Here is a 12246-nt window from a genome sequence, read left to right on the forward strand (position 1 = left end):
TATTAAATTATTTATTCAAACCAATTTTTTCGTTTCAATTAAAAACAGTTTAAATATTCCGCCAATCCGCGCGAACTTTGGTGTTGAAAAATATTGAAAGGAACTTTGTAAGTTTAAAAAAAAAGCTTGGAAAAGCTCGCAATCGAACAAAACACAACAAAAATGTTTGATGGAGCTTAGAATCGAACAAAACACAGCAAAAATGTTTGAAATGAACCTGTTGAAAATTTTTTAGCAGCTGAGGTTGAATATAATATATATATTTGTATATACACCATGACACCATGACACCATGAAAGATACCTTTAGTTTTTTCACCAGGTTAGAAGCTTTTAGTGCAGACCCAGGAGTGCTTATAGAAGTCTAGAGATGTCACCGAGATTTAGAACAGAACTCTGCCCCAAAAGGGGAACCCCAAGAAGTATGAGTTTTGGCGCGTAATTTTGAAATACTGGTGTCCTTAGGCGAATCGATAGATCCAATATTTCACTGCATAAATTTTTACTTTTGATTGATGGATGATTCGATGCGTTTTTAAATCAGCACAGCACCATATTGATATTAGTATCTGCCTATGTATATCTTCCCTCTATGTGAAAACTGAAACTTCTAAATAATATAGAAAAGAAAAGGTAGGGATCGTCTATTGTTTCCTAGGTAGTCCTGATCTACCCCGACAGCTGTGGCGGGAAAATGTGGATGCAGCTGCCGGCAAGGTCTACCTGAGGCTGATCGCTTTCCTTCGAGTGCAGACAGCTCAGTCGGAAAAGAGAGCTCCTTGAAGAATGCCGTTTTTGCAGCCACATTTTCGCAACCATTGGTCGCCCGTTTCCCAGTGGAAAATCTGCCGCAGTTTATGGCGTTGTTGCAGGCAACTTTGTCACAGTGCCAAGTTCCGTCATTATTTGAGGTAAGTTCCCGGGAGAAAAGCAAATATAATCAATGAAAATATATATCATTTTATTCTAGGCTTCTCGAGTCAAGTCTGTGCCAGGTCTAAGTCATCGAATCGCCAGATGTGGAGCAAATTTGCAATCTGCGCACGTAGACGCCTCCAAAATGTTTTAGCTGAATTCCATTCTGGCTCCAAAAGCCAGAGAACCAGTCAACGATCTTAACTCTGCTCCGAAAGTGCTTACTTGCTTGTTGTTTTGTTTTTATTTATAAATATTTTGTGGCATCGTTAAGAATGCTGTGGTGCAGGGATGACGCCCGTCTGGGCATTACCATTCACGGTTAACTGGGAAACTACCCGACTCCAGTACACTGACTTGGGGAAAACACATCGCTCTCGGGGCGGCCATAAAATCCGCCAGCCTCTGGGCCGAGAGCTCAGTCTCGTTCTAATCCCAGACCCGCCAAGATTGTTAATTGCCAGAGCATGGAGAACACCGGACTGATTCGCTTGAGAACCACGATGCAGATGCTTTTCGCCGCCAGCCTGCTCATCCTGATGACCGCCATTTACCACGACGACAACGATTCCGGATCGCACTACATCCACCCCCGGCACAGTATGCAGTTTGGCTAACCCGCCGGTGACCTAGAACCCCCCAGAACCCCATACTAAGACGCTTAGAATAACCGGTTGCCAGTTCGACGACATGTCGGAAGGTAAATGTACCGCATATGGGATTGCCGCGGCCGGCCGTTCCGCAAATAGTACCCACAAGTCATTAATAAGTTAGTGTAATAGTTACTAATAAATTGATATTATCGGAATCTCAGGTGTTATGAATTTTACAAAGCGACAATGAGGAATCAATGGGGAATCTGCTTAGACATGGAGTATACCCACTCACCTCTAGAGAGTGGGAGGGGCCTCTGGAAACTGATTAGCGAAGATTCATCTCACAAAACGGGTTGTATAGTTAATCGCATCGTTTTGTTTATAAAAAAAAATATCGTAATTACCCCAGCACGTGTCTGCCGGCATGACTTTATTCCGATACGTTAGGGGCCTGACACACTTTATTTAGCAGTCTGACCTTTGCTAACAACCATCGATTGGAGATATTGAAAAACACAGTGTTTGTTTTCGTGCCAACTGGTTTCTGGAACATTTCAAATGTTTATGACATCTGTTTGTGTTTTTAAAAATGGCAAGCTTTTTTTGCCAGCCCATTAAACGTAATATAAAACCACACTTTGATAAGCCATGCCCTTAAAATAATATATATTATTATAATGTATTCAGCTACCGATGGGGCTTTAGAGATTATTGTTTCGTGATGGGTTTCTTTTTTTTCTGCGCTCCCAGAACCCCGGAATCCGGAATCCATCATCTTAACAAAATTTTAAAAATGTCAAGCATCTACAAATTATAGCTTTTTTGAGGAGGTATCATAAAGGATTCCTCATTTTTGGATTTTCATATCGCTACTTGAGGTTCCAGTGAAAAAATATACAACTTTCATTTTTTTTTTTCAAAATTTTTCTATTTTTAATAGTTTTGAAATTTTGTAGATGAAATTTGTCGCTGATATGAGAGTATGAGGTTTGTTTCTCCTGGTAATATGGCAAGCTACCTCTTAGGGTAGAGTTAAGGACCCTATGGAACCCCTTTCTCGAAACCTATTAGAGAGGCCTATATTTCGGTAGGCGTATACTTCATTGCCACCTTATAGATCCAATCGCCATGGCTATTGACGTCCGTAACAATGTTTGTATGCTCGCACATGAGATCGCTGTAGCTAATAATACCGATTTGGACGAATTTCGTTGATCCCCCTTCCAAGGGGTTTTCTATCTCACCGACCACCGGACCACCGGAATCGCCGTTGCACATTTGGCTGTTTGGTGCTCGACCGGTTACGCAGATCTGGCTGGGGGACAGAGTCCGGTTGTATTTTAAGGCGCAGTCCTGTTCATGGGTGCGCTTCATGGTCAAAGTCTGAAGGATACGACTGGTTTTATTATTAGGGCCAGTCTCTCCCCAGCCAACGGCTCTCAGGGAAGAAGCAGCGTCCACCGCTTGCTTCTGTCCAGGGTCCAGGACCACACAGATGGGTTGGATGTAGTCTATGAACAGAGTTGGGTTTGAATAAGAACTGGAATATTGTAGGTCTATCAGGAGGCACCTGTGTATACCACTCTCCGTTCCAGGAGCAACATGGCGATGTCGTTCTCGTGGGTGTCCTTGTTGAAGTAGGCATGTGTAAAGGACTTGATCACATCGTAGTCGACGGCTTCGTCGTCATAGATGTCTCGATTGTACTCGCCCAATCGCACAATGCTGTAATGATTCTTATAAATGTCTGCACTGAAACAAAGGATTTGAAACACTTACTACTGTTTTTCATCCGATAAGTAGTGCGCCGCCGTCAACACGAACCCTAAAAAAAATGTATGAATTAAAAGCACCGAACGACCAAGAGGCACGAGTCCACATACATGGTGTTATCAGCGATCCCCCACAGAGGAATCCCAAAGGCTTGGCGGCCAGAACCATAGCCATCCAAGGATTGCCAAGCTCCATTGCGTCCTTGCCACCAGCAATTCTATTCCCCATGTTGGCGGGATCTCCGCAATTCTCTTCAAGAAGCGGGGGAGGAGTTGCTCCGACATAAGCGAGGACGGTAATCCAGACAAGTAAGCACTTCATTTCGACTATAATGCTCTCCAGCTACTGATCCGTCTTCAGATGGAACAGAGCTTTTAAAAGCAGAGCTCTTATCACTAATTCCTTAGTTATCAGCTAATGAGTTCTTGGGAAACCATTAAATTTGGGAAATCTGCTGCCTCGATTCTGAGAAGTACATATATGCTTGTTGCTTAAACTTTAAAGAAATAGTATTATTTTTTATTTGAAATATATTTTATTTTTTACACTTAGCTACATTGCCTCGCTTAATACAGTTGGAAAGTATGGTGTAAGTATGGCCTTAGACATGTCCTCCAGGAGATCTTGGTAGAATGAGCCCGGCCCACGACTTTTCTGGTCATTCTGGAGAAGCCCCATAAAAGCTATGCCCAAACCTATCTTTTATTAGAGTATGATGTTCCCGAGAGTAAAACTAATCCTTTTGAGGAACCTAATCTTCTTTAATCACCTTCAAATCCCAGTTCTTGTAAATAAAATTATTTCAGTTTCACCTCCATTTATTGGTTCCTGCGAACATATAGATCCGGGGATAGATTTAATTCTACCAAAGTAACTGGCATGGGAATGACATTTTAATATCCGTATTCCTGCGATTTAGGATCCCTACTCGTCACAACTTTCTGAATCCACGGGGAAAAGCTTAAGACGTCCGTGAAGATGCGTGTGTCCCCGAAGTCGTGCTGATTGTAGCTTCCTATACCCAACTGGATGACACGCACAACACCGTTAAGGACTACCTTCCGGTAGAGGGCACCTCCAGCAGGTCCCTCCATAGTCACAGGATTAGGATTCTTAGCGCAGAACTGGCTGGAGATCAACGCTTCTCCTGTTTTCTCTGTGCAAACAGAGCTGTTCACCCGCTGCATAAATATGGGTCGGAGGTCATGAGTTGAGAACTGAAACTGGGGTACCCGCCAACCAGTGCCAATAAACTCATTAGCTTCAACCTCTAGGGGCGGCAACAAAATGCAGATCGGCTTGATGTGGTCTGGAGACAATATATAAGAACTTGTAGGTCAAGTCATTGAGAAAACTATCGAGGAGTCGGGTTACCTTTATATTGAACTGGGTGGGTCAGTTTTACAAGAGCAATATCGTTGGACAGAGTTCGGTTGTTGTAACTTCTCTTCTGTAATATGTGTGCAACATCATGATCCTCTGGCATCAAGCCGGGAACGCTGCCACTATTGCCCAAGCGAGCTTTTCTGAAAAAGGATTAAGTTCTAGTATTATTCCTAAAAATAATAATTTAAGGTTACTTACATTCCTTTCGCGGAACAGTGCGCGGCAGTCAAAATAAAACCTGGGAAAGAAATCTTGAATCAATAGATTAGGTAGCTAATAGGTAGTTATCTTACTCTGGCTGATCAGTGATCCGGCACAGACAATACTTTGATTGACGTGGAGAAAGGCTACCCATGGCCCTAGTGAATCATCTGTCTGCCCAAGCCCCGAAATCCCGCAATTGTCGTCTAGAAGTCGAGCCCACGTCGACTCCGGACGGAACATTAGCAGTCCGGCGAAGAAAATTATCGCCGCTCTCATTGCGATCAGATTTATACTGAATATTACTCTGATGAAAGATTGAAATTTATACTCATTAGCGATTGGAAGCCATATGTTCATACATATCAGTCTCTTTGCGAGATCGCAGGGTCACGGAACTTTGGCAGAATGTCGGCGAAAGCCGCTCTAAATCCATCTTCTCTCTGGAAGGCCCCGTACATATTTTAAATAATATAAATATACATATGAAAATATAGAATCTCTTGGAATTCCCAATCTTTCTGTAGTAATACTCATAGTTGGTTATCAGTGGAAATGACACATCAAGCTTATGTTTTAAATCGGCATTATATTTTCAGAGAATATTTCTTTTCATAGCACTCCAGAGATTGGGGTGAATTGGGTCTGGAGGGCGGTTTTTACTCCACCCTCGCCCGGAACGGGCACCCAAAAAACCGGGTCAAACACTAGCCAGGATGTCATGGCAACACAGCCAATAATTTCCTGGAGAGGGTGTGGTTTTTTTTTACTTTTCGTAAACAAAGCAATCCTGGCAGAAAGTGCCGGACTTCAAGCGAGAATAAAGCTGAAAGAAATGAGTACGCGGAATCTAATGATCACGGATCTGGACCATCCGGATCCGGAGCAACAGCCGAAGCGAAACCGTAAGGTCCTGCAGACCCTGTCTGGCAACTTCAATCGTCGGTCGCGTAGCGTGGAGGTCGAAGTAAAGCAGCGTCCGGAACTGCAACCACCCAAGGATCGGAAAAAAGATCGATCCTCATTGGTATGGAACCCTATGACCCTTTCCCTCAATTCCAATCAATAACATTTCCTTTAGCTTCAGGCCAAGGAACAGCAGCTGGAGCAGCTCCTCCAAAGGCTGGCCACCCTGCATCGCTACAACGACCAGTTTGCCAAGGAGAACGAGCAGCTGCGGACTGACAGCTCCGAATTGGAGCGGCGCCTGGCCGAAGCCGAGCAGCGGGTGGCTAACTGCGCCCGCTGCCAGCAGTTGGGACAGCGCTTGGACACAGTTCTAGGACAGAACCGATCACTGGGCGACGACGTGGACATGTTAAAAACCTTGGTCTTTCGGTTAAATGTCCAAATAGAGAATTACCAGGATCAGCGACGCCACGGTGAAGAAGCGCCTCCACCAGGTGGTGCTCCAACAGCGTCGACTACTTCCACTTCCTGCCCGCCACTACCCACCCACACACTGGGACCTCTGCTGCAGGCCTACGACGAATCCCTGAGGGACAAAAATGCGCTGCTGGCACAGTACAACACTGAGTTTGAGCACTTTACGGGGGAGCTGAAGCGAGCTCTGGAGGAGAACACCAAGCTGGTAAGTCCATCCTTTAAATATCAGCGCAGTCTAACTAATCCCTTATCTCTTCCAGCTCCAGACGCAAGAGCAACTACGACGAGACCTCGGCGGCTGGCGAGAGGAACGTGTCTGCCTCCAGGCTCAGCTCGGAGTATGCCGCTCCAAAGCAGAAGCTCAGACCCGCAAGACCGACCTGGCTAAGGAGAAGCTGGTGGAGGTGATGCACTGCTACGAGCAGCGCACCCAAACCCTGCTCTTGGACATGGACCACCTGCAGGCGGCCTATGCCCGCACAAAGTCGGAATTGGCTGCTCTGAAAAGTGCTCCGCCTCCTGCTCCTGTTCAAATTCCTGTACCTCCCCCTCCAGCTGCGCCTGTCGAGTCAGAGGCTGTGGTCCAGTGCAAAGCCCTCCTTGAGCAACTCCGGAAGGAGCACGCAAGGGAGCGAGCCTCTCTTCAGGAGCAACTGCAGGCCACCAACGCCCGAGCAGTTTCCTTGGCCCGCAGCACAGAGAAGGCTAAACACGGACGGGATCGACTGAAGGCACGGCTACGAATGGCATTGCAGTGGGCTCAGAAGCTGGAAGCGGGCCAGGCGGAGGTGCAGGACACCTACGAGGTAGTTCGCCGTCTAGAGGTTCTCGTCCAGCACAAGGAGTCCCAGCTGCGGGGACTGCATGCTCGGAATGCCGAGGAGATGGATAAGCTGCGGCACAAGCTGCAGCAAAAGGACGAAACGATTAAGACACTTCTTCGGGGCAAAATGGAACGGAGGCCAGCAGTGGACTAGTTTTAAGTAAAAATAAATAACAATTAAAAATATATAATTTCAATACAAAATACATTAATAACCTAAGATTAGAAAGCTTTTGAAGCACAGCAGTCGGGATCAGCCGGACTCCACCGATCCACCGGCCAGGGTGTCGTCCGCAGACGGCACTCCCGTACCGTATTCGAAGCCATTTCCCGATCCAGAGGATCCTGCGCACACCACGCAAGCCTTGGGCACCGTCTGCTCTATGTACATGGTGATCCGCTCCAGAACCTCCGGCACCACGGAACGCATTAGCTGCTCATAACGCTGTGCTCCCAACTGTGCTTGCAGCGACTGCAGCTGCCACTTGAGGTATTCGGTCAGGGGTATCTTGTAGACGGGGTCCTTCAACACCAGCTGCCGGTGGCGATCGTCGTGGTAAGTCTTGGCCGAATAGCCCTTGGAGTGAAAGTCCTCGCCGCCGGATCCCAGTTGTTGCTGCAGATCGTCCAGCTCGTGTTCGTCATGAATGACCAGAGAATCATAGAAGCGTGGGGTGGTCTTAGCGGCTCCCTCCTCTGCGACGGCATACTGTTTGTCCATCACCTCGCCGAGAGTTTCGTCAACCAATTGGAGTATGTGCGGTAGGCGGGCAAGTAGAAGCTCGTTGCTGCCAAAGATCGATGCAAAGGCCAAGCAGAAAAGCTTTCGTTTCTCGGCATGGGTGTCCGGGACCATGGGGAACATCTCAATCCATACGTCCAGGATACGGGCCAGGGCATCCGCCTGCGTCAACTCCTGCACGACGGACATGAAGACAGTCTGGTCTATGAGCAGGGTGCGGGCCACGATGGTTAGATACCAGCCCATAGTCATGGGATATTCCTGTTTCAGGCACACCTGCTGAAAGACGAACGGGAGGGCCGGCCGCACCAGACGCAGTCCCATCGCCGCATCCGTCTTCAGACACGTCTCGAATATCCGCAGCATGGCGATAATACCCTCCACCCGTATGTCCTCGAAGGAGCGAACACAGAAGGCTACAAAACTTTCCCCGTAACGACTTAGATAGGCCTGGGCATCTAGAAGTATGTAGGCGTGGATCAATTGCAGAACCGTACGCATGTTTTCCGATGACATTTCTATGATGGGAAGCAGGTGGTCACACAGAGCCAATAGCTCGGGTGTCAGAGCCGTGGAGTTCCCAATCACAGCCAGCCAGAGCATGATGCCATCCTCGATGAGGTAGACGTGTGAGTGTTGCTGTGGGGAGAAGCATGGGATTACAACTCTTATTTGAACATGAGATCACCAGAAGTTCAAAGCTCACCTGAAGATCTGTGCTCAGCTTAATGACGCTGTAGAGGAAGGGCTTCATGGGTTCTGGGACATCTCGGATGGTGCGTACAAGCTGCTCCAGTGTGCCAATGATAGCGCAACGCAACAGATCGTATTCCTCACTTTCGCGCCACAGCATTGGCAGGTAGGCAATGAACTGCAAAGCCTGTGGCTCGATATACTCGCTCATCTTCTCTACGAGCAGAGTCATGGTGCCCAGCACCACGATTTTGGTGTCACACTCCTCGGCTTCATGAAGTAACATAAAGAGAGCCTCGAAAAGGGAGGGAAAGTATGGATGGAACGCCTCAGGCATAAATTCAAAGTCGTCGATCAGAAGATTCAGGGTGCGGGCGGCGGCCAATCGGGTGGGCATGTCCTCCTGGCGTCGGAGGAGATGCAGGCATGCTTCATAGGCCACTGGGCGGAGTTCGCGGGGCAGCTGCACGCCCACCCAGTTTCCGACAAGCCAAATGATTCGTCTTCGCAGGATGCGGAAGTTCGGAGCCTCTATGCGGAGCTCCGCCAATAGTTGCGAGGTCAGCCAGGCCCCAAAGTCCAGCTTGTTAAAAAAATGAAAGGCAGCTTGACCCACCGCGTTGTAGATAGCGTCCTTCAACAGGATGGCCTTTAAATCTGAGTCTGCAGTCAGCTGGAGCTGCTGAGCGCGGCGAACAAAGCGCAACACCTCCTGAACCATCACTTGCGAGTGCTGCGTGAAGCAGGTGAAGTACAAAGTCTCCACACTGGGCCTGAGGGCATATTTCCAGGCATCGCCACCGCCATCGTCCTGGTCATAGCCTTCTGGATCCTGCTGCCACTCCTCCAGTTCCTGTTGCGTTAGAAGAAAATAGTGGGTTACAATTTTCTCGCAGATATAGGTCACTCTCTCCGCCGTAAAGAACTTGGCATGACTCTGGGCTGCTCCAGCCAGCAACTCATCCTCTAACGACATTCCTGGCAAGCCATCTGCTGGGGCACTGATTGTGTCATTGCCGCTTAGCATAATGCCCTTCAGCATGTTCAGGGCCTGGATGGCGAACGTGCTAAAGTTCATCCGGTCACCAGCGTCAAAAATCAACGCTGTGCCTTCGTGGAACACATAATGGAAACTGAACTCTAGGGCCACGGGAACGAATCTGGCAAAAGATATTGAATGGCGCTCCATCACCTCGTTGAGAGTCTTCATCATTTTCAGAATAAATCGTTCCAGTTCGGTGAGTATAGTTGATGTTACGGGCGTCACGGAGCCAATCCTCAGTTCATAGCGCAATTCCAGGCACTGCCGTAGTCGTTGAAAGAGTTGTTCTATAAAGTTCATGTGGTCTGTAGACTTGTACGGCTTGGCACAGCCATAGACTACTAGCTTTCGCAGTGATCTCATCACCACATAGCTCCGTTGGAGTGCACTGAGAGCAACGGACTCTTCTTTTCGTACAAACTGGAGGAAGCGAGCGGTCAATGGAGACCAAATATCCCAAGCCAAGTAGCTGAAGATCTGGGAACCCACTTCTTCAAAGGCCCTTTGCTCGGCCATCAGGCGGCGAGAGGCCAGTGCCTTCAGTACGTAATGCAGCACAACAAGAATGCGTTGTTGGAGCGCGCATTCCGCTCCAGAGTCCGCCTCGGTGCGGCAGGTTTGAAGCTGTTTTATTAGAGTCGGCAACAAATCCGGCCAGAAGCGGGGATAATCTGTGCGGGCTAGACGGCCCAGCAGCACTGCAACCTGAAGCGCCACTTGGGGCACTTCCTCCGCATCGTAATGCTGGATCAGTACGTCGCGAATCTGCTGCTTTTGCTCCGCCGGCAGCTCCTGCCGTGAGTTGGGTCTCCAGTAGCGCTCCACTCCATTCTTAAGGTAGACTGCTGCCATCCAGCGCACCTTGACCTCAGCGTCGGAAGCAGCGTCCGCCTCACTACGCGACTGTCGCCGCATGCTCAACCGAGCTATGGTTGGGAAAAAACCCGGTTGCTGCTCCCACTCGCGAAGCTGGGCCTCCGCCTTTTGGACTATCTCGGGACTCGGGTTGGTGGCCGCTTGCAGGGTCTCCGCCACCAGCTGGTCCACCGTAGCCGCCGCTCCAGTTGCCATAGCCATTGCCCTCTTCCTCTTTAATTAGCGGAGGGCAGTTGCGAAAATTATTGGCAAAATTCTGCGGCGCGTGCTGCTTCTTGCAAGTGGTCAGTGTTGCCAAGTGCCATTTTGGATTTCCACCCAAATGTATCGGCAAGCTCTTAAAGGATTCATAGTGGAAACCTTTTAACTTAATTATTATTAATCTATATTTTCTCTTAATATAAAAATAAAAAGTTCAGTAACATTTTTCAAAGAGACTAGGAAGATTTTATAAAATTCAAAAATTTATTAATCGGCGTAATTTTTTTTATGTTTTTTACCAGACCAAAAACTTCTCTCACCAATAACATAAAATTTCTTTATTCTAACTTAATTTTGTTCTAAGAAATGAATACTACATTTTTAATCTATTTTAAAATTACAATTTTATTTTAATTCTATTCTATTTTAAATTAAAAATTCCCTAAATAACAAATATTCTCACAATCTATCGATGTTTTTAAAATATGTCAATGTATCGATTGCAAATTAAATTGAACTTTTTTGGGGACTTAAACATATTTAAATATATCTATGAATTTTTAAGTATCGTTTTGTGTTTTTATTTTAGAAAATATTTAACGTTACGGGCTAGAAATTATTTGATGGCTAGAGGAAAAACGCTAAAGTTAGCCTGAAAAATGGTAAGCTGGCAACACTGTTCGTGTCATGTGATAGAGAGCAGCTGACATAAAGATTTTACCTTTACAGAGCTTTTATTTTCGCTGTCACTTTGCTGTCCTGAAAATCCGAAAAACTCCACAGAAAAGATGGCTCTGCACTCCGCAATCAAGGGAAAATTGATCAGCGTGATCGGTGATGAGGACACTTGCGTGGGCTTCCTCTTGGGTGGCGTCGGAGAGATCAATAAGAACCGTCACCCCAACTTTATGGTCGTGGACAAAAACACTGCCGTGAGCGAGATTGAGGACTGTTTCAAGCGTTTCCTTAAGCGCGACGACATCGACATCATCCTAATCAATCAGAACTGCGCCGAGCTTATCCGCCATGTGATCGACGCCCATACTTCTCCAGTTCCTGCCGTACTGGAGATTCCCTCCAAGGATCACCCATACGACGCCAGCAAGGACTCCATCCTGAGGCGTGCCCGTGGCATGTTCAACCCGGAGGATCTGGTGCGCTAATTTGGAGATTCCCATTTAGCCATCAGCTGCCACCGTCAGAGTATTGCTTTCCATGTTAATTCCCCCAATGTATCTATAGATTCAATGCTTTGGTTTTGTTCTAATTGTGTATTTAAAAACATATATTGAATGGTTTTTGTTGAATAAATATAGTTTAAATAATGAACCCCTTGAAAAAATCAATAAAAGTGAAGATGCCTTTGGCCAATTGGAGTAGCTGCGGGCTTGGAGAATACGGAAAATAAATACGGAGTTGGAAAGTATTTGGAACTTGCCAACCTAAAGAACCTTGCCCACAGTTGACCAACAAGACCATAAACTATAATTGATTAATTCAATAATCCAAATATTAAAACAAACCCAATAGAAGTTTTAATAACAAAGCGACCATTCACAATAGATGGCCAACTTTAATCAACTATGTTAAGAGCTCTGTTAAGTTTATTATCA

General features: G+C 46.8%; 6 protein-coding genes across 6 annotated transcripts; 3 read left to right on the forward strand and 3 right to left on the reverse strand.

Moving 5' to 3' along the window:
* The first annotated feature begins 794 nt into the window (after nt 1-794).
* LOC108120891 (uncharacterized) lies at nt 795-1722 on the forward strand. Its single transcript, XM_017234731.3, has 2 exons — nt 795-910; nt 970-1722. Exon 2 carries the CDS (start codon nt 1382-1384, stop codon nt 1529-1531), a length of 150 nt encoding a protein of 49 aa, XP_017090220.2. The 5' UTR covers nt 795-910; nt 970-1381; the 3' UTR covers nt 1532-1722.
* Nucleotides 1723-2524: 802 nt separating this feature from the next.
* LOC108120892 (mast cell protease 1A-like) lies at nt 2525-3624 on the reverse strand. Its single transcript, XM_017234732.3, has 4 exons — nt 3394-3624; nt 3290-3335; nt 3081-3235; nt 2525-3021 (listed from the first exon to the last, which is right to left on the reverse strand). The coding sequence occupies exons 1-4, from the start codon at nt 3602-3604 to the stop codon at nt 2588-2590; spliced, it is 846 nt and encodes a 281-aa protein (XP_017090221.3). The 5' UTR covers nt 3605-3624; the 3' UTR covers nt 2525-2587.
* A 353-nt stretch (nt 3625-3977) lies between these two features.
* LOC108120953 (granzyme B) lies at nt 3978-5452 on the reverse strand. The gene is made up of 5 exons (XM_070277930.1): nt 5233-5452; nt 4963-5177; nt 4868-4907; nt 4658-4809; nt 3978-4592 (listed from the first exon to the last, which is right to left on the reverse strand). Exons 1-5 carry the CDS (start codon nt 5304-5306, stop codon nt 4177-4179), a joined length of 897 nt encoding a protein of 298 aa, XP_070134031.1. The 5' UTR covers nt 5307-5452; the 3' UTR covers nt 3978-4176.
* A 56-nt stretch (nt 5453-5508) lies between these two features.
* Cep89 (Centrosomal protein 89kDa) lies at nt 5509-7279 on the forward strand. Its single transcript, XM_017234827.3, has 3 exons — nt 5509-5897; nt 5952-6461; nt 6517-7279. The coding sequence occupies exons 1-3, from the start codon at nt 5592-5594 to the stop codon at nt 7231-7233; spliced, it is 1533 nt and encodes a 510-aa protein (XP_017090316.2). The 5' UTR covers nt 5509-5591; the 3' UTR covers nt 7234-7279.
* On the reverse strand, nt 7251-10753 carry Impbeta11 (importin beta11). Its single transcript, XM_017234826.3, has 2 exons — nt 8528-10753; nt 7251-8460 (listed from the first exon to the last, which is right to left on the reverse strand). Exons 1-2 carry the CDS (start codon nt 10631-10633, stop codon nt 7333-7335), a joined length of 3234 nt encoding a protein of 1077 aa, XP_017090315.2. The 5' UTR covers nt 10634-10753; the 3' UTR covers nt 7251-7332.
* A 562-nt stretch (nt 10754-11315) lies between these two features.
* Nucleotides 11316-11962, forward strand: Vha14-1 (V-type proton ATPase subunit Vha14-1). The gene has a single exon (XM_017234857.3). It carries the CDS (start codon nt 11422-11424, stop codon nt 11794-11796), a length of 375 nt encoding a protein of 124 aa, XP_017090346.1. The 5' UTR covers nt 11316-11421; the 3' UTR covers nt 11797-11962.
* Nucleotides 11963-12246: the final 284 nt, after the last annotated feature.

The sequence above is a fragment of the Drosophila bipectinata genome, chromosome 2R (genome assembly GCF_030179905.1).
Source record: "Drosophila bipectinata strain 14024-0381.07 chromosome 2R, DbipHiC1v2, whole genome shotgun sequence".
Lineage (NCBI taxonomy): Eukaryota > Metazoa > Arthropoda > Insecta > Diptera > Drosophilidae > Drosophila > Drosophila bipectinata.